Raw genomic sequence first — 21,541 nt, forward strand, 5'->3', positions numbered from 1 at the left:
CTTAAAGGGTAACTTAACGGTCAAAATTTCTGACGTCACTATGACAGGTCAAAATATTTTAATTAGTGGGGGTCTATGAGCCCGTCCGTACACCACTGGCTCAGCTTTCCAAGGAAAGCCGATCAGAAATGAAAGCAGCACAGCGCTAACCCGAGCACTTCTAACGCTTTGTTTCAGCGATCAGTGGGGGTCGATTAAAACTTCTGACATGTCACTGACGTCAAAAGTTTAAAAAAAGTTTAGTTCGCCTTTTAAAAGATTCACTGTAACCCAAAAGTAAACTGTTCCTTAAAATAAGTTTCTAACAATACAAAAGTAATTTATAAACACAAAATGTACTTGATATTTAATTATTTGTGAGGTACATGGTGCACAAAAACATCACAACTGTGGCAATACCTTTTTGTAAATATCTATTCTTTCATTTTTATCTAAAAACATTTTTCAGTTTTTGTGAAATATTTCTGGTCCATATCAAGTCACTTTCTATAGGTTCTGCTGGGTTGCTCTGATAAATCCAGGTTACTTGTCTACAGGTTTTATAAGTAATATGGCCGCACCTTTAATAGCTAAAGAGAAACATTGAGAATTACATAATGTTGCACTGGTTGCCCCCCCTGTAGGACACCAATGATGATCTGGCTTAAAAACTGTAGAATGGAAACGTATAAATGTTGTAATTGTAAGTTTAAGTCCCATGATATATCTTTTCCAGCCTTCATTTTCCAAATATTTTCTAGTCTGGGTGGAGCTTAGTCATCACATGACCTGTCCTGTACAGAAGGTGATTAACATACATAGTTAATAAGGTTGGAAAAAGACATAGGTCCATCACGTCAGCTGACATCTCCTGGTCAGAGATAACTCGTCATGGAAATGCCAGCCACCGGTTGCTACAATGTAGAGACCATACTGTAACAGAAAATACATGGAACGCAAAGCCCAGAGAAGGAACTCTTATAAACACTATGATGGCCGTTCCATCATTTTATTTCACCAGATTTTCCCTTAAAATTTATGCTGCTAAACTGTAGTAAATTTTCAACTTGTCCTCCTTTCAGGTTCAACATTAAATTTTTCAACAAATTATTCAAAAAGTTTGAAATTATTATCACCACTACTTTGCTTTGAAAGGTTGACTGATCTTATAGATCCATCCTAGTTCCCCCGTTTCATTTGTCCGGTTTGTTGACCGTCCTATCATAGGACGAGTTGTTCGGAACAGCATATATCTGATGAAGTAGTGAGACCTCGCCTGCCCCGTGCATTTTTGATGGGCAGGTTTTGGGGTTGATTCTCCATTTATATCAAATGTGAACATCGATTTAGTATCTGTTTCTTTCTGGAGCATCAGATGCTGTTGATAACACGTCTACACAAGGTTGTTTGTGAGTCTTTGTTGGTTCTCAAACTCTTCTTCCAAGTCCGCACTGTATGCATCACCTGACGAGAGAAAATGGGAGAATGTATAGGTGAAGTTTGTGGACAATTGGACACATTTATAAAAACTAGTGTCTATAAACCTCCTCATTATACTTGAGAGGCCTTCACCCCAAGAAAAGGAGTTTCTGCTCCTTACTGCCCCCTTATCCGATGGGTCCTTCCGCTGTAGTTACACCCATACATCTTCCTGAAGCCAGATAGTTACGTCTTCACCATTGTTTATTAACATTACACTTCCCTCAGGTTTCATGTGGGATGTTCCTGTAAATGCCCGCTGGGCCTAGAATCCTGGCATCATTCACACACATGGCCTTTGGTAATGTCAGTTCCTGTATTCTACCCTCTAACTACCCTTAGAAAATAAAAGGTGCACCCTCTTTTCTTTTACAACTAGTGCAACCAATGACAAGGGATTGGGTTCCCTAAGGAGCACGTATCCCACCTTTTTGTGTGTTTTCTTGTTGCTTACATCCCAGTGATTCCAAACCTTTATGTCCTGAAAATGTTTCTCATCCCAAGGAGCTACTGTACCTTTAAAAGGGTTGTCCAATTTAGAAAACCCTTTTTTTTTTTAAAACTTTTTTTTAGGGATTTCTGAGTTAATAGAGAGGTTCAGGATCCTCATCTCTTGGCCAGAGTTTAGAGCAGTTATAAAGACTCCCTCGTGCCCTGGAGGACCTGTCCAGTCCTGTCCTGCATTACACAGACAACGTATTGATTTGAATGGGCACTGTGTAATGCTTAATTTCTACTGAGATGGCGCTGCAGGGAAGTGAACACTTACTGCCAAGTTTCTCCACAAATTACAACTGATCGCTGGAGGTCCCAGCAGAGGACCCTTCTAACAAGTAGGAATTAACCAAACCAGAGAACCCATTTAAAGAACTTTGGTGCGGTTTATCACTATGTTCTAGCCTAGATTTGTTGACTGTTTTAACAAACCCCATGCCAAGTGTCTTTGTTTAGGCTTGAGATCAGCTTTTATACTTTCTGAAGTGACAGCTCCTACACTGCTGGTTCCTACCTACCCCGACTTCATTCTGAAGACCTAGGCCCAAGAAAGAGGTAAGTCTCCTATTGTGATATTTAGTGTAGTGGCCCCCTATTTAAAGTTGTATTGTCGTAGTTGGAGGGCCCACAGAGATCAAAATGTGCGCTGAGGACCTCACATAAGTATACTAAATATAGAGTAATACAATTAGAACTTGCTGAACTCCAGACCACGTTCCGCAGAAACCAAAACCCTGGGAAACTGGATGGATTTAGTATGAAAATATTCTTAACCCCTTAATGACCAGCCTATTTTAGACCTTAATGACCAAGCCATTTTTTACGTTTTTCCATAGTCTCATTCAAAGAGCTCTAACTTTTTTATTTTTGCGTCGACATAGCTGTATAAGGTCTTGTTTTTTGCGGGACAAGTTTTAATTTTTAATAGCACCATTTTGGGGTACATAGAATTTATTGATTAACTTTTATTAACTTTTGTTTGGGGGGGGGGGGATAGGAAAAAAATATGAAATTTCGCCACACTTTTTTGTGTCCTAAATTTACGCCCTTTACCGTGTGGTATAAATAACACAATAACTTTATTCAGCGGGTTGTTACGATTGCAACGATACCAAATTTGTATAGTTTTTGTATGTTTTACTACTTACACAGTGAAAACACTTTTGTTCTGAATTATTTGTTTTTGTGTCTCCATATTTCAAGAGCCATAACGTTCTTATTTTTTCGCCGATGCGGTTGTATGAGGGCTTTTGTTTTGTGGAACGACTTGTAGTTTTTATCTGTACCATTTTGGAGTAGATGCGACTTTTTGATCACTTTTTATCAAATTTTTTTTAAGGCAGGATTCAAAGAAAACAGCAATTTTTGCATGTTTTTTATTTTATTTTTTACGACGTTCACCGTGCGTGTTAAATGATGTAATAAGTTTATAGTCGGGGTCGTTACGGACGCCGCGATACCAAATATGTGTAACGTTTTTACTTTTGTTTTTTAATAATAAAGCAGTTTGTAAGGGGAAAAAGTGGGTTTTTCACTTTTTAGGAAACTTTTTTTACTAGTCCCACTAGGTGACTTCAATATGCGATCATTCGATCGCATTTATAATACACTGCAATACTCCTGTATTGCAGTATATTATGCCTGTCCGTTTTACCTCTGGCATGACCTAGCAGGCATACACTACAGGCAGACCTGGGGGCCTTTATTAGGCCCCCCGGCTGCCATAGAAGACAGACACTCTGTCTTTCCCTCTCTCCAAAACCACTTAGATGCGGCGCTCGGTATTGAGCAGCGCATCTGAGGGGTTAAGCGGGTGAGATCGATACTAATATCGACCTCACCCGTTCGAGCAGGGACGCCCTCAGCTGAAATTTAACGGCTCCCTGCTCTGTTTATTTATTCCGATGCAGCGCTGTAAAAAGGCTATTGCATCGGAATAAAGCCCGTTAGTGGCCACCGTAAAGACACTATGGGGCAGTCACTAACAGGTTAAAGGCTATGTACACCTTTTGAAATCCTTTAATTAAAAAAATGTCTCAAATTTGATTGTTGCAACTTTGAAATGTTATTAAAAAAAAATAACTTTCTTTTTTGAGATACAGCTGCTTTGTATTCTGTATACAGAGCAGCTGTATGTAGCGCCGAGATCTGTATCTATCAGGTCCGCGGGACTGACGGGTTCAGTGACAGCAGGTCCTGCATGTCTCTGACTGTTCATAACTTAGATGTGATCGATTACAGGTGGATCCTGCGTGTCAGAGACACACGCAGGACCCGATGACACTGAACCCCGTCAGTACCGCTGCCCTGACGAATTCAGGTCTTAGCACACGATACAGCTGCTTTGTATATCAAAGTAAAAATAATTTTTAATAAAAACTATTTTGAAAGTTGCGCCAAACACACTGACTGACATTTTTATTAAAAAAAAAAAAAAAAGGTGAAAGTTGTACATAGCCTTTATTTGTAACTTGTTCATGAGGCTTCTGATATTGTTCTAGTGCAAGCGTAGATAACCTTTTTTTTGTACGGCGTGCCGTTTTAAAAAGTAAAAACACCCAGTCGGCCGTACAGTACATGAAAGTCATATAGCAAACTGATTTCTTTAGTGAAATCTCATGCAAGCGCTGTGCACTCCCTCTCCCTGAAGAAACCCGTGACGTTGGCCCTCGCTAGAGCCACTCATCAAGTCCACTGGCCGGTGTTTGGGCTAGGTTTAGGCTTGAGAGCCCTTGCGAGGCAAACATGTCCCACGTGACAGGTTTGGCACACATGCCATAGGTTGCTGACCCCCTGCTCTAGTGCATACTCATCTACACAATGCCTGCAATGAGTCGCACCACCAGCATGTGCCAGTGCATTTACCAGATCTACAGTACCAGAACATGATTGACTTATGTTCAAGAGTAAATGCCCTGGACTAATGAGATGGCAGTAATGGACATCCCTAGCTGAACCTGCTTCATCCAGTTTTGGGCGTAGATAGGGGGCTGGCAGGGCATGTATCCTGGATTTTGGGGGCACTGGCATCAGCAGCGACAGATAATAATGAAGTCTTAATAGTAACAGCAGCATGGTGGATGAGGGTAGAGCCGCCAGCCCGCCACCCAGCCGTAGGGGTGCCAGGGCATGGCAAGTTAGTGATTGGGCCACTGAACAACAAATCTCTGTATACACATAAACATAAAAAGATTTCAATATATGACATTGTGGTGGAAGGGCACTGGACCTGCCTTGTACCATAGAAGTAGCTTTGGGGGCCCATTCCTGGCTGGATCTTTCCAAATTTTAATGGGTTGTGTGGATCTGCTTAGAGATCTGATATCCACAGGGGCTTCAATTTTACCAAATGTATTAAAATTTGATGGAAGGACCAGGACTTTCCGGCACGGGTGATTAGGAGAGCGGTGGTGTCAAGCAGCCCCTGAAAGGGGCCACATTTTTATCTTTGTTACGGGGATCTCTGTTTTCCTATGTATACCACCAAAGAAAGCCAAGCGTCATCCCTGCCCAGCATATACCCATGCTCAGAATAGGTGAAACGGCATCTTTACCTGTGTGACAATTATGCATCCATATGCGATGACCGTCATACTTGCAGCGACATCTCATCACGTTGTTTCTGAAATCCGATTCGGCTACTTCAAATTTTGGGTTCAAAATGACCTATAAATAATCAGGAAGAAGCCGCAGCTCTAGATTATTCATTTTACACCATAAGAAATACAATTCTGCAATCCTTCAGACTATAGGAATTCCATTCACCCCATCTGCCAGATGCATTGAACGAGCTAATATGGCTGTAAACCTAAGACCCGAGGTCAGCACATCCAGTATTGTGTTAATGGGCCAGTGATAGATCAAGCAGCTGCACAATGAATTGTATCTGTACCCCAGTGACATTGTGGGTAATGACTATAGATTTATGAAGAATAATGTGGTGCTGGAGACCGGGCTGGTAAAATAAGGTTTTGGTCATATTTATTTGATCTAACTTGCAAAGTAACACAAAAAATACCCAGCGCTTTATAACAGAAGGTGATTTATTGTCACTCCAGGTTTCAGAATAGATTTTTACAAAAACTGAAGCTGTATTTCAACTTTTATTCTAAGATACTGTAAGAAACCACAATTTATTTTTTTATTGTTGCTCCTGTAGCTCATTGTGAAGGCCCTGGGTGGTTTTCCCTGACCAAGGTAGGGCTCATTGGCACAACTGTTTTATACAAAGTGCACTTAACGGGGGTCTCCTAGTACCTAAAAACCCCCCACTGACCAGTTCATGAGAAGCAGAGTTCAATAGGAGTTGGTGCTATGCAGTGAGCTCCCCCTAGTGGTGGCTGCAGGCAAAAAGAATATTATAATTGTAGGCCTCATGCACTCGACCGTAAGGGTTTTTACTGTCCGCAAATACGGATCCAACTGCTACGGATACACACCCGTAGCCGTCCGCAATTACATTAGCACCCACAGCCTTCTATGGGCGAGTCCGTGCTGTAATTGCGAACTAGAATGAGACATGTTCTACATTTTGTGGATCGTTTCTACAGCCCATAAACACATCCGTAAATATGCTGAATGGTCCTCTATGGCCTATAGAAATAAATGGGTCCGCAATTTCACCCATAATTACGGATGAAAATGGCGGTCGTGTGCATGGCGCCTAACTCTGTGTGAAGTGAAGCCCGGGATCTGGAGCTCTGTATCAGAAAAAAAAGGAGATCCAACCCGCAACTTGGGGACCAATGCGCTTTGAAACCCCCTCTTATAAGATCGATTATATGATGCCCATAGTCTATCGGCCCATACCATTCCTCTGTGTGTACTTAGAGGCGCACAATTTATTTTACCCTCATGGATTGTGTGAATAGAAGTTGAAACTCTGTTTTTCTTTTTATACTGAGCTCCAAATTCACTGCACAGACACATGTTGCAAGTTTTCCGCAGCAAAACCAACATGTGTTTTTACTGCGGGTTTCACCCCTTCTACATTGAAAAGGGTGAAATCCGTTGTGATCATCCAGAACAGAATCAGCACGCTGTGTATTTGAAATACCGCAGCATGCTCTGATATCTATGCAAAAAAATTATCAGCAGGATGTGATTTGCTAAATCTCATCCACTTGCCTACAACAGTCTTGCGCTGCAGGTTTTCCATCCACAAATCTGGATGAAAACTCTGCAAAAAATCTGCTACATGTGTGGGTGCCCTTTAAAAATAACATTCTGGTTGTATTCTGCCACCACTAGGGGGAGCTTACTGCATACTGTGTTATTATTGCTTTCATTGTTATTTACTTATATAATGCAATCCTGATACAATGATTGAAGACTAGCAAGGTCCTTAAAAAGTTAACCCTTTGGATATAAAAAAAAAATACAAAAACGGCTACATTTTCTATGACTAACCTTTTTAACAAAATAGTGCTAATATGTGCAAAAACTGTAAAAAACAGGACTTTAAAAGAAAAAAAAAAGAGTTAAATTATTAGTCATTTAAATTGATTTAAAGGGGTTGTCCGAGCATGGAACCGTTTTTTATACTGATGACATACACAGGATCCGACATTCAGAACTCGCACCGTTTGCTGCTCCAGCTGCCTCCGGGCAAAGGATGTTATGCAGTGACCGGTGTCGGAAGCAGATGGCTGTAGTCATAGTATGGCAGCCATGCTGCAGAACTGCTCCTATTCACTTGAATAGGAGCAGAGCTGCAGTACTGCCGCTATACTGTGACGGAGCAATCTGCTACCGGCTTGGACATTCGATGCCCGGAAGCAGCCGGAGCAGCTGATCAGTGCTGGGTCCGGGTGTCGGACCCCCACCGATCATATACTAATGACCTATTCCGTGGATAGGTCATCAGTATGAAAAACCGTCCCATGCCCAAGACAACCCGATGAATTCATTTTTTTTAATGTGGCCCTCACTAGGACACAAAAGGGCTACATATATATATATATATATATATATATATAATATAAATAAAACCAGTTACAGGGGAAATCAGCCTTGTTACAGTGATAATTGTGTCAGTATTAGTGCTGTGTCATCCCAGCGATCACAGGATCAGTCACATGATCACCAGGACCAATAAAGGCTGCAGTATTGATCACAGTGTATGTGAAATCAGAGAAGATACCCCCCAGACAATTTACGCTTTTCCCCTTCTATTTGGGGATTAGGAACACTGGTGGCTTTTTACAGTCACGACTTCCCAGCCGGGAACCCATATGATCGCTTGTCAGTAAACAAAACTTTCTAAATACTGTACAGAACACTTGTCATCCTAATGACTGCCACAAACAGGCGAATTTCACAACTTCTCAGCTGGCAGGACGCACATTTGCGCATATTAAGCAACCGGTGACATAATCACACTCTGTCAGTGAAATGCGCTTGTTCCAGGATATCACAAACAGCTGGTAACTTTATATAGAAGAAAAATAAAATAAAAGCAATTATCTGTCACATTCACAAAATCCAAAATGATAATACTCTACTTCTAATCTCTGACATCTACATAACGAGCCTCGTGGATAGAAATGAGTGCCGATACAAAGTGGATCCGCCAATCAGATTCCAGTTTTGGACATAGTGTGCAAGTATAGATAATATAGTGCCTTGCAAAAGTATTCAACCCCCTAAAAATGTGACCTCTTTAAAAAAATTTAGCCATTACACTTATACCGATTGTAGCAGATGCTTTTTATTGTAATAGGACTTCATCTTTAATTTTCATATAGCGCGCTTTGGTTTTCTTTTCAGATTCACAGTTTGACCTATGGGACTTTTTGGGATAAGAGATCCGCTAATTTGATATTTTTTAATGATTCAAAGGTCGATTTGTAAAGGCCCTTTTACGCTTGCCAATTATCTGGCAAACGAGCGTTCATGGAAAGCTCATTCCCGATAATTGCCCTGTGTAAACAGGGCAACCATCAGCCGATGAACGAGCGGCCACTAACGGGCTTTATTCTGATGCATAAGCCTTTTCACGGCGCTGCATCAGAATAAATAAACAGAACAGGGAGCCGTTAAATCTCCCTGCTCTCAGCTACCAGAGGCGCTGAGGGCTTGGGGCATCCCTGCTAGAATGGGTGAGATCGTTATCAGTATCAATCTCACCCGTTTAACCCCTCAGATGTTGCGCTCAATAGCGAGCGCCGCATCCGAGTTGTTTTGAAGAGAGGGAGCTCCCGCTCATCCCACCGACACCCGGCGATAAAATCATCGAGTGTCTGTGTCTCCGATGGCAGCCGGGGGCCTAATAAAGGCCCCCAGGTCTGCCTGTAGTAAAAGCCTGCAAGATCATGCCGGAGGCATGGACTAGCAGATGCCTGTCCGTTTTAAACACACAGGCAGTAATACACTGCAATACAAAAGTATTGCAGTGTATCATAAAAGCAATCGGAGGATCACATATTAAAGTCCCCTGGTGGGACTAGTAAAAAAAAAAAAAAAGTTTAATAAAGTAAAAAAAGTTACACATATTTAGTATCGCCGCATCCATAACGACCCCTACTATAAAGCTATTACATTATTTAACCCGCACGGTGAACGCCGTAAAAAAGTAAAATAAAAAACAATGGAAAAATTGCTGTTTTCTGTGAATCCTGCCTTAAAAATTTTGATAAAAAGTGATCAAAAAGTCGCATCTACTCCAAAATAGTACCAATAAAAACTACAAGTCGTCCCGCAAAAAAAACCACCTCATACAACTGCATCGGTGGAACAATAAATAAGTTATGGCTCTTCAAGTATGGAGACACATAAACAAATAATTTCGAAAAAAAGTGTACGGTGTATATAAAGTTATTGAGTTATTTAGACCACACGGTAAACGGCGTAGATTTAGGACGCAAAAAAAGAGTGGCAAAATTTCAGGTTTTTTTTATTCCCCCCCCCCAAAAAAAGTTAATAAAAGTTAATCAATAAATTATATGTACCCCAAAATGGTGCTAGTAATGGTGCTATTAAAAAATAATACAACAAGACCTCATACAGCTATGTCGACACAAAAATAAAAAAGTTATAGCTCTTGGAATGCAACAATGGAAAAACGTAAAAAAATACCTTGGTCATTAAGGTCTAAAATAGGCTGGTCATTAAGGGGTTAATGCATAAACTTTTAAAGTTGTCGGCAGCACATCTCCCTGTGTAAACAAGGGGACGCGCTGCCAACACGATAGAACTATATGGGGACGAGCGATCGGAGTAACCAGCGCTCGTCCCCATACATAGCTCCTTGTGAAAGGACCAAACGAGCGCCGATCAACGAGCTGTGTCGTTGATCGGCGCTCGTTTACACGCCCCACGTTGGGTCCTGGAATACTACCTTAACGCAGCTGTTAGGTCAATATCTTTGATCAGTGTCAATTTGGGGCTTGCACACCAAAATAATGAATTTGTCCAACCAATATGCTCTTAAATTACATTTTCCAATTCACAAACTGTGTAAATGTAATTTGCAATACAGACAGATTTGTTGACTTTTTAAGGGGGGTGAATACTTTTGCAAAGATTAATGCCAAAAGTATGTAAACACCTGAACCTCATATTCATATGTGTTTGTTAAACATCTCATTCAAAAGCCATGATCATGTTTCATCTGCTCTCTTATCGCCTTCTGGTGCCTCTAATTTTGTATTCTTCACATTGCTAAATTGTGGTAGAATAATTGTAAAATACTCGTGTCCAATCGCGTTCCCATATGGTGATCCTGCACGGATATATTAGGGACATGCACATTATCTATTATGTTCCTTGATCATTACAGGAATAACCCCCCTTACAAGTCGGAGCATTTTGAGGATACAGCAGTAGAGCTGGGGGTGAAATTTCCTGTGGCTTCCCTTTGCCACCTGTCAGCAGACACATACTGTCTTGCAACAGCCTATGTTTGCAGTGAATTGATAAGAACACAGACTCGATATAAACAGCAGCCTGTATTCTGCTGACAGATTTGCTCTTTCATGTGAATAATAATAAGCAGTCGCCTAAAATAGGTAAACCTATAATATTAAGCACCAATAAAGCCAATTTCACACGAAAGTAATATGGGCACATTTCGACGCCCATATCATGGCTGTAAATGCCAGCTCGATCGCAGGTCTGACGACCTGAACTACCAGCATCATCGTCCTCTATGGTGCGGTTAGTTTGAGTCATTAGATCCATGGTCGGAAAAAGGATTTTCAGCCGTAATACGGACGCAAAAATGCACCCACATTACACTCATGGTCTTGGGCTGAAAAATTACCTGCCAGCTGCCCCCCTCCCCCTTCAAATAATACAGGTAATTGTTCGACTTTACCAAAGAAGTAAAACCTTCTCACCTGAAAAATATAGTCTCCAGGGCCAACGTCTGTAATGTCCACCCACTGGCAATCGATGTCGTGCCGATAGGTATCCCAACAACCCACAGTGATTCCTTGTTCACCAAAGTTGGCGCATTCATACCTCTTTTGTATTCCTGTATATTAAAAGCACCGTTACAGTCACACGATCGGAGGCAGCTGAGCATTTTCCAATTCCTGAACCAGACGCGTAGTATCACTTAGTTTAGGAGATGAAAGGGGGAAATGTATTCGAGTTTACAGGCTATGCATAAAATTATCAGCACAAAATAATAAAAGATGAGCTGAAAAGTAAAAACGAGAAGTGCAGGTGAAAGTGCTGAGTGATTCGATTTTATACATAAGCCTGGATTTCGCAAGTTTCTATATTTTACAAAATAGGAGAGGACAATGGGTATCAATGATAAAAATACGTTTGTTGCACTAGGTTTTCCTTTGCATAAAGTTTTCAGTGCCTAACTATTAGGACAAAACTTGTCCATAAGCACTGTGCAAAGAGTGGCTCCCGACCTAGTGGACTAGGTATTACATAATCACCTAATCATTTGAATGGGTCTCTTGCAATACCACATTTCTCCTGCAGTGGCCGCTGATATAAGGCGTGTGTGGCCAGGCGCAGCTTCCCCTTGAGATCACAACTGATCACCGGAGAATTCAACTGCTTGAACCTAGGCGATCAGCTGATCTCCAGAAGGTCATCATTTAGAGAATGGGCTGCCCAGACCACTTGAAAGACAAAATTCACCTTTGTGGAGAATCCTAACATTATGTTGCACATTATATGGCCAAAAGTATGTGGACACTAAATGCCACATTAATATGTTCATATGAACATCCCATTCCAAAGTGATCAATTAGCTGCCAAAACATCCCCTATTCTTCTGGGGGGACTATATTTTTGAACATAGCTAAGGGAATTAACATCTATTCAACCTCAAGGTTGGGCCCTGATGTTTGAAGGATAGGCTTAGCCCACTCAGCATTATAAATCAACCCAAATGTGTTTGTTAGGGGTCATGGCTCTTACTTTGTCAGTTAAGTTCTTGTACATTAAACTTGCCAAACCATATTTTCAGGACCTCGCCACTTTATGTATGGGGGAATTGTCCAAAACTAGTGGATTATGTACATCCATCTGTATTGCAACAGTCATGTCATTGTATTATGTAGGATTAAGACTTTGCTGGAACTGAGGTACAGGTCAAACCATGAAAAGAGCCCCAGACCATTATTCCTCTGTCAAACTTTACAGAAGGAAGATATGAACTTAAAGGGGCTCCAAGTTTGGAGCCATAAAGGGTGGGCAATGTTGTGGGCATAGCAAATGGGGTCAAGCTAAGATTGCACTGCCCTTGTGTCCTGTAGCGGGAGGTAGACTCTTCTATCAAGCCACCAGATAGTGAAGTGTAATTCATCACACCAGATTACCAGTTCACAAAAAGAACACTTACACTTGACCTGGGGAGTTGACCTCTAGGATGGCAGACTGACAAACTTAATTTAAGAGGTGGCAGAACCATGAGGAAAGTCATTGAGCTCTTCAGTATGATCTGTCCATTCGGCCATTCTACTATTGTCTATGGAGATTGTATGGCTGTAGTCCTGATTGTAACAATGGATGTGACTCAAACGGCTGATCCACCTAATTAGAATGAGTGTTCACATACTTTTGGCCACATATGGCATGTAAAGCTTTATCACAAGAAGAAACATTGGCATTAGACTTTATTACAGAGCTCTGATGCAGTTGTCCTGTTGTTGGTTACTATCACATGTCCACGGGTATGTCCACGTTTGAGCACCATTTTACTATAACGTTGATGATCTGGTTACAATGGCACCTGACAAGTGAGGGGGGGGCATATTTTAGGCAGTAAGTAATCAGTCAGCTTGAAGTTCATGTGTTGGAAGCAGAAAAAACGGGCAAGTGTAAGGATCAGACCAACTATGACAAGCGCCAAATTGTAATGATAGACGACTGGGTCAGAGCATCTCCAAAATGACAGTTCTTGTGGGGTGTCCCCGGTATGCAGTGGTAAGGACCTGCCAAAAGTAGTTCAAGGAAGGTTAACCTGTGAAATAGGGAAATAGGCGCGCCCAACGCTCATTAATGCATTCGGGGAGCAAAGGCTATCCCATCTGGTCTTATCCCACAGAAGAGCTACTGTAGCACAACTTGCCGAAAAGGTTAATGCTGGCTATGATAAAAAGGTGTCAGAACATGCAGAGCATCGCAGCCTGTTGTGTTTAAGGCTGACAAAAAAACTTGATCAAGAGTATAAGTTGTTGACTTGTTCTCAATCCGATCGAGCATCTGTGGGATATGTTGAAGAAAAACAAAAGTCCAATCCATGGAGGCTCCACCTTCCAACTTACAGAACTTAAAGGATCTGGTGCTCACATCTTGGTACTAGATACCACAGGACACCTTGTGCTCTGTGCAGAAAAGGAATGCTGGGATTCATCTCTAAAACCTGTAGAATTGTGAATGCAGCTCTGAAGTATAATACAGGCTCTAACTCCGGATCAGTACAAGACAAGTAATGAAATGTATTTTCAAAGTTACTCAACTTTTTATGTACCTTCATCCTATATATAAAGTGTAGCATGGTGCTTAAAGGTGGACATATCCTTCAAGGGAAGACCCCTCTAAAGTTAATTCAACTTTCTGCAGTAGTATACTTTGCGTCTATAGTTTACGTTTTATATGAGGACAACCCACATAATGTGCTTTGGTTTATATATTTGTACATACCTTTCCCACAATTGGTGTCCTCTAAGCAAAAACTAGCTTTGTGTCCCTCTGCAACTTTGGACCCATTCAATGTCAGGAGGTCGTAGTGGGTGAAGACATCAATACTGTGATAATGTCTATAGTAAAAAGAATAAGTTAGTCACGTCAGCTGCCCATGAATAGTATAATTGGCGCTTTCCTGTTTTGTAAAAGTATACAATATTTAAATATATATATACAACACACATATATATATATATATATATATATATATATATATACACACACACACACACACACACACACACACACACACACACACACACACACACACATATATATATATACACACACACACATATATATATATATATATACACACACACACACACACACATATATATATATACACACACACATATATATATATATATATATACACACACACACACACACACATATATATATATATATATATATATATATACACACACACACACACCCGTTCAAAAGTTTAGGGTCACTTAGAAATTTCCTTCTTTTTGAAAGAAAAGCACAGTTTTTTTCAATGGTCTAATGGTACATTGTGTTTGCTAACTGTTAGGCTGGGTTCACACGACCATATTAACGTCCGTAATGGACGGACGTATTTCGGCCGGAAGTCCCGGACCGAACTCAGTGCAGGGAGCCGGGCTCCTAGCATCATAGTTATGTACGACGCTAGGAGTCCCTGCCTCTCTGCAGGACAACTGTCCCGTACTGTAATCATGTTTTCAGTACGGGACAGTAGTTCCACGGAGAGGCAGGGACTCCTAGCATCGTACATAACTATGATGCTAGGAGCCCGGCTCCCTGCTCCGAGTTCGGTCCGGTACTTCCGGCCGAAATACGTCCGTCCATTACGGACGTTAATGTGGTCGTGTGAACCCAGCCTTAGAAGGCTAATGGATGATTAGAAAACACTTGAAAACCCTTGTGCAATTATGTTAGCACCGCTGTAAACAGTTTTGCTGTTTAGAAGAGCTATAAAACTGACCTTCCTTTGAGCTAGTTGAGAATCTGGAGCATTACATTTGTGGGTTCGATTAAACTCTCCAAATGGCTAGAAAAAGAGAGCTTTCATGTGAAACTCGACAGTCTATTCTTGTTCTTAGAAATGAAGGCTATTCCATGCGAGAAATTGCCAAGAAACTGAAGATTTCCTACAACGGTGTGTACTACTCCCTTCAGAGGACAGCACAAACCGTCTCTAACCAGAGTAGAAAGAGAAGTGGGAGGCCCCGCTGCACAACTGAGCAACAAGACAAGTACATTAGAGTCTCTAGTTTGAGAAATAGACGCCTCACAGGTCCTCAACTGGCAGCTTCATTAAATAGTACCCGCAAAACGCCAGTGTCAACGTCTACAGTGAAGAGGTGACTCCGGGATGCTGGCCTTCAGGGCAGAGTGGCAAAGAAAAAGCCATATCTGACACTGGCTAATAAAAGGAAAAGATTAATATGGGAAAAAGCACACAGACATTGGACAGAGGAAGATTGGAGAAAAGTGTTATGGACAGACGAATCGAAGTTTGAGGTGTTTGGATCACACAGAAGAACATTTGTGAGACGCAGAACAACTGAAAAGATGCTGGAAGAGTGCCTGACGCCATCTGTCAAGCATGGTGGAGGTAATGTGATGGTCTGGGGTTGCTTTGGTGCTGGTAAAGTGGGAGATTTGTACAAGGTAAAAGGGATTTTGAATAAGGAAGGCTATCACTCCATTTTGCAACGCCATGCCATACCCTGTGGACAGCGCTTAATTGGAGCCAATTTCATCCTACAACAGGACAATGACCCAAAGCACACCTCCAAATTATGCAAGAACTATTTAGGTAAGAAGCAGGCAGCTGGTATTCTATCTGTAATGGAGTGGCCAGCGCAGTCACCAGATCTCAACCCCATAGAGCTGTTGTGGGAGCAGCTTGACCGTATGGTACGCAAGAAGTGCCCATCAAGCCAATCCAACTTGTGGGAGGGGCTTCTGGAAGCATGGGGTGAAATTTCTCCCGATTACCTCAGCAAATTAACAGCGAGAATGCCAAAGGTCTGCAATGCTGGAATTGCTGCAAATGGAGCATTCCAAGACGAAAGCAAAGTTTGAAGGAGAAAATTATTATTTGAAATAAAAATCATTATTTCTAACCTTGTCAATGTCTTGACTATATTTTCTAGTCATTTTGCAACTCATTTGATAAATATAAGTGTGAGTTTTCATGGAAAACACAAAATTGTCTGGGTGACCCCAAACTTTTGAACGGTAGTGTACATATATATACACACATATATATATATATATATATATATATATATATACACACACACACACTAATTAATGGGTGGTGCAGAGACATAAATGTACTCAGATCCTATGTATAGAGCTTTTCAGGACCACTGAATATAAAGTCTTTACCCACCCAGTCCTCTAAAATATCTCACTGCATGGGTGCATTGTACAGACATAAGGAATGTGTGATCATGCTTCCCCTGATGTATGCAGAATAAAAATAGTAAGTATGGAATCAGGATGAAAATAGTCAATTTTTACAATGCCTGGTATGATGTGAAATGGGGAGAAGAAATTCACGTAGCATACAGAAAAATAATTACAGAAAAATAGACACCCAAGAAATATACTGTATTTTCTCAAAATCAAATCATGTGATCCTTAAATGGAACCAAGGAAAAGGAATTGTAAAAAAAAGGATGTGATGTTTGGCTAATGGCACCTAACAAAGAATACAGCGACACAGTTATGAGTGCTGTATTCAGGAGAGTAGCTGACTCTCCCGCCTTCACCTGGGGGACATCCGTATCCAAAAATTATATGGGACAGAAACTATTTCTGGGTACCGATTGTCCCCAAATACCAGAAAATATATAAAGATCACCATTGTCAGTCCCAGGGTAGAAAATGGCAAGAAATTGTGTCTGGTTTAAAAAATAATAATATTTCAAAAATACCCTACTAGGGAATTCTGAGATATTAGAGGGAGATTCCCTATTCAGGAACCTCATCTATTAGGCCCCCATGCTCACGACAGTAAAAAATCTCCCTAATTGTGGACCGTAATACGGTCTGCAATTACGAACCCGTTCGGTTCTATTGTCCGTGGACGACTTTTCGCATCGATACGGATAGGTGTCCGTGCAGTAGAACTCTACTCCATAAGATAGAACATGTTCTATCTTTTGCGTTTTACGGGCCGTGCTCCCATACTAAATGCGGTCAGCGGCCGGCCGGGGCTGTGATTACGGCCACGGCCGTATACATGGGGCCTTACCCAGATCGGAATGCAGCTACAAAGCGTGTCTCTCGCTCTGGAGGACCCAGTATGTCCATGCAGTACACAGACAGCCCATTGATTTCTAAGGGAACTGTGTAATGCTTAGCTTCCCCTGTGGTGGCGCTGCAGGGAAAATTAACATTTGCTGGTAGGATCCCAACAGATTACAGTTGATCCCTGGAGGTCCCAGAAGCACGACTCCCTGATTTGCGTATTATTGCAGGGCCCTTCTAACAAAAAAGGGTTGTCCAAAGTGGAAGTTTATTCATTGCTACTCATACCAGCTATGAAATCCAAAATGGTTGATCTTTATGGACACTAATTCATTGATAAACAATTAAACAATTCTACAATATAAGGGGCCAACAATTATTCAACATTTCTCACATTGGACAACTTTGGGGACCTCAGAGAATACAGCCACAGTGGAGTGAGGAAAGATTTAGAGATTATATATATATATATATACACACACACACACACACACACACACACACACACACCGTACAAACAGTATACTATATATACATACAGTCTGTATATAAGTGGTAACCCTGTAGCAGGGGGTCCCCAAATAAAGACCTCTGTAAAAAGGATTATTGTGGGCATACATACAGATGTAATGTTATTTGGCACAATGTGTTAACTCCTGTTTTACATAGGGCCGCAGGTAAACCTATAAGGAGTTAAATGGAAAAAAACAAACTCTGTACTTATTGCGTGAATCACATATTTGTTTCTTTCTTTTTTCTTTTATGTGTTTTGTTAAACAAACAACCATTATTTTATCAGTCATACAGTCTCGAATGTCTATTTTTTTTTTCTTCACTTTTGTGTAAAATTCGGCGTAGCCATTTAGGTGCACAACAAAATAGTTATTCTTAAGAATCCCAGCCCACCATCTCAGGGTTTACCGTAGTGTTTTGTGCATTTTGTCCGCTTTGGTTTTTGGTATTCCTTTGAAGCTAATTGCTGGAGCCGTGGGCTCTTGGCTCTGATGGAACACGCTGGGGGGAGCTTATATTAGTGATGCGCGTTTTTCTGCTTATAGAAATCACTTTCCCAGCGCTTAGACGTTGCCTGCTGCTCCTGACAAGTTACCGCTGCGAGAAAGGGCTCGTTATAAAGGAACTCATCTGACATTATCACAACTTTGTATTATTCTCTTCAGCGTGAGCTCCTTCCATGGCTGAAAACCCAATATAATCAAAGAAAATCTAATTTGACCTTAACGCTATTTTTGTAATCTTATCCCAAGCTTGAAAAAGATCATTGGACTCTGCACATAATACAGGATACAGTATATGGGAAGAGAAATTCAGCGTAATGTTTACGAGGAAAACGGACAAGGATATCCTGCAGACAGTCTATATATGTTGCTGGTTATCATATTACATTTGCATATTGGTATACTAGCGTGAAATGTAAAAAAATTACTCCAAAAATAAAAAACTGTGAATATAACCCTGGAGTCCTCTTTTTTTTGTCAAGCTGTATAGATTAAGTCAGCCATAACTAGGCGGATATGACATTCATTAGCATGGAAAATAAGGGATTAATCCAATAGGTAGCGGGCAAAAACCAGTGCTTTATTTGCTGGGATTGGCCGATCCTCCGAGACTTCTATATTGATGACCTAGCCTTAGGATAGGTTATTGATATCAGATCGGTGTGGTCCGAGTCCTGGCACCCCACCGATGAGTTAGTCACCGAGACCTCTTCATTGTTTATCAGGCCCGGTGCCGTACACTTCCATCCCAGCGCCTTCGGACACGGCGTTACCAATTATGCGTATTTTGTATTATTGTTTACATGTTTTTATTTGAGAAATTGGAAAAGTTTTTTTTTAAATTTTACATGAAGGGCGGATGATGCTAAGGGTATAATATAAAAACAATGGGCCTTGCTTAAAAAAAAAAAAAACATTAAAAACTGTCCTTGTTGTCGACACCAACCAATCAATGGAAATATGAACGCTGCACTATGATTGGTTGCAATGGGCATCAAGGCTAGTTTTTCTATTCGGAAATGAGGCCCTGTCTATTAGACAAAATAATAAAAAAAAAAAAAAGACATATCAGTGAAAACAATGGTCATGTCAAGGGAATCTGAACTGACAATTTGCAACTAAAGTATAGTACAAAGCACATAAACACAATCCCATCCACATGTAGTGTAAAATGCCACACAGATTCTAGGGTATGCTGCGGATTACCACATTTGAAGGAAGCATGCTTTATCTGGATGTCCCCCCCCCCAAATCAAAAAGTCTAAACAACAATGCTATACAGTGCCACCACCACCATACACTGCTAAAATAATACACACTATAGTGCCTAAGTAGCCGTGCCATACAATGGAAATTCCTTCCAACAGTGCTAAAATAATACCAACATACAGTGACCAAATAACAGCTCCATACATAAAGTGATCTAATAACAGTGATCTACAATGTCAAAATAAAGCTGCTATATATTAAGGCGTTATTCACATGAATGTGCGCCAAATCCGCTGTGAAAAACTGCAGTTTTTCATAGCGGATTTGCCTTTGTATGGGACCCGTTTTCACAGATGCTTCATAGACTTGAGTCTATTGAGGGATCTGTGAAAACAGGCAAAAATAAGGACGTGTTAAACCCCCATAAAAATACATTGCTTTTTATGCAGCCGTGCAACGTATTTCTATGGGGCTATTCACATGGCTGTTTTTTTAACGGACCATGTGAAAGGTCCATGGAAAAATAGGACATGTCTTCTTTTTTGCCTGTTTTCACGGATCCCTTAATAGACTCAAATCTATGAGGGATCTGTGAAAACGGTTCCCACACTAATGCAAATCAGCGGTGAAAAATTGCAGTTTTTCACAACCAATTTGGCACACTTTTTTGGTGAATACGGCCTAAGGCCACCCATAATGCCCAGCTAAAACCCCCTGGCAAAATCTGCTAATTGCTGGGGTTTTGCCAGGAAAGCCTCAGTTCAAAAAAAAAAAAAAAAGGGTTGCCATGCTGAGAAAAGGGGCTATTTGTAGCCAGGTGACTTTCCAAAAGAAGAAAAAAAAAAGTGTCTGAATTTTCCACAATCTCATTACAATATAAATGCTTCTCATAAACATCTAGATCTACTGACAAAATGGGCCTCAAGTCCAGAAACATGGTTATTTTATTTAATTAAGTCAATAGTGTTTTATACTTTTAACAATGTGATTACCTGTGACATTCGTGCCAAGTCCACGTGTGTCTCCCATTCCGTGGAGTGAAATCCGCTCTCCCAATGTTGTGTATTTGAGATGAGAAGCGCAAAAGTCTTCGGTGTCCATAGGGCCAGGCCATGTCATCTGCAGACTTGGACAAGCATTCCTCCTCATGAGCGCACTCCAGCATGCTCAGAGGTCGGTCTTCGAGGTAGGATGACTCCTGAACCAACTGTGCATTCAAGATGAGGTCAGGTGCATCTAGCAGGACATTACATACAGTTACTGTACATTTCAGCTGGATCTTTAGGTGCTACTATATTGAGTTGTTTTATTAATATCTGGATGGGTTATGAACAACAAAAGGAAATACAGCTCAGACTCCTCCAAGGTAGGACAAGGATGAAAAACCTAGAAGAGTTCTACCAATGTGCCTACCAACAAATTGGTCCAGGCTATGGTATTTTATGTCGTTCTTTATGGATGGCAAAGGTGGACAATAAAGGTATTTTAAACTCTGGTGTTGTTGGGTTTGATTACCATCCACCATCTTCACCAAGTGTAGCCTTGACCAATTTGGACAGAACCGCCAACTAAAGGCATTAATTCCCAGGAAGGGAAGCTTTATCTCATCGTGTTCATATTATGAGGAGACCCATCTCATTGGAAAAGTGAATAATGTTTAAGGGAAAAGAAGAAATATCAACAAGTTGGATGGACCCAGAAATCATGAACACACCATTGAGAAGCCTGAAGACCCAAACAGCAGGCAGAAGATTCTAGAGAAACTCTACTGATCGGGTCATCAAGAGTAAAAAAAAAGACCTGACCGCACTTAAAGGGGTTGTCTACTTTAGACAACCCCTTTTAAAATGACCTACTAGGGTGTGGGCTCCCCTGTATGGGTTATAGGCATATGTGGGCATTTCAGAGGCTTTTTGGATTCCCTGGTTCAGTCCAGAAAATTCTACTACCTA

The 21,541-nt window shown here is 41.0% G+C and overlaps 1 protein-coding gene across 1 annotated transcript in view; it reads right to left on the minus strand.

The window, feature by feature from the left end:
• Positions 1 to 374: 374 nt before the first annotated feature.
• Positions 375 to 21,541, minus strand: part of LOXL4 (lysyl oxidase like 4) — a 57,751-nt gene continuing 36,584 nt past the window's right edge. Inside the window, exons 10-14 of the mRNA XM_075842370.1 lie at positions 20,582 to 20,825; positions 14,068 to 14,183; positions 11,292 to 11,428; positions 5,508 to 5,619; positions 375 to 1,443 (exon numbers count right to left, since the gene is read on the minus strand). Coding sequence (XP_075698485.1) covers positions 1,373 to 1,443; positions 5,508 to 5,619; positions 11,292 to 11,428; positions 14,068 to 14,183; positions 20,582 to 20,825 — 680 coding nt within the window. The 3' untranslated portion in view covers positions 375 to 1,372. The remainder of the gene's footprint in view (positions 1,444 to 5,507; positions 5,620 to 11,291; positions 11,429 to 14,067; positions 14,184 to 20,581; positions 20,826 to 21,541) is intronic.

The sequence above is a fragment of the Rhinoderma darwinii genome, chromosome 11 (genome assembly GCF_050947455.1).
Source record: "Rhinoderma darwinii isolate aRhiDar2 chromosome 11, aRhiDar2.hap1, whole genome shotgun sequence".
Lineage (NCBI taxonomy): Eukaryota > Metazoa > Chordata > Amphibia > Anura > Rhinodermatidae > Rhinoderma > Rhinoderma darwinii.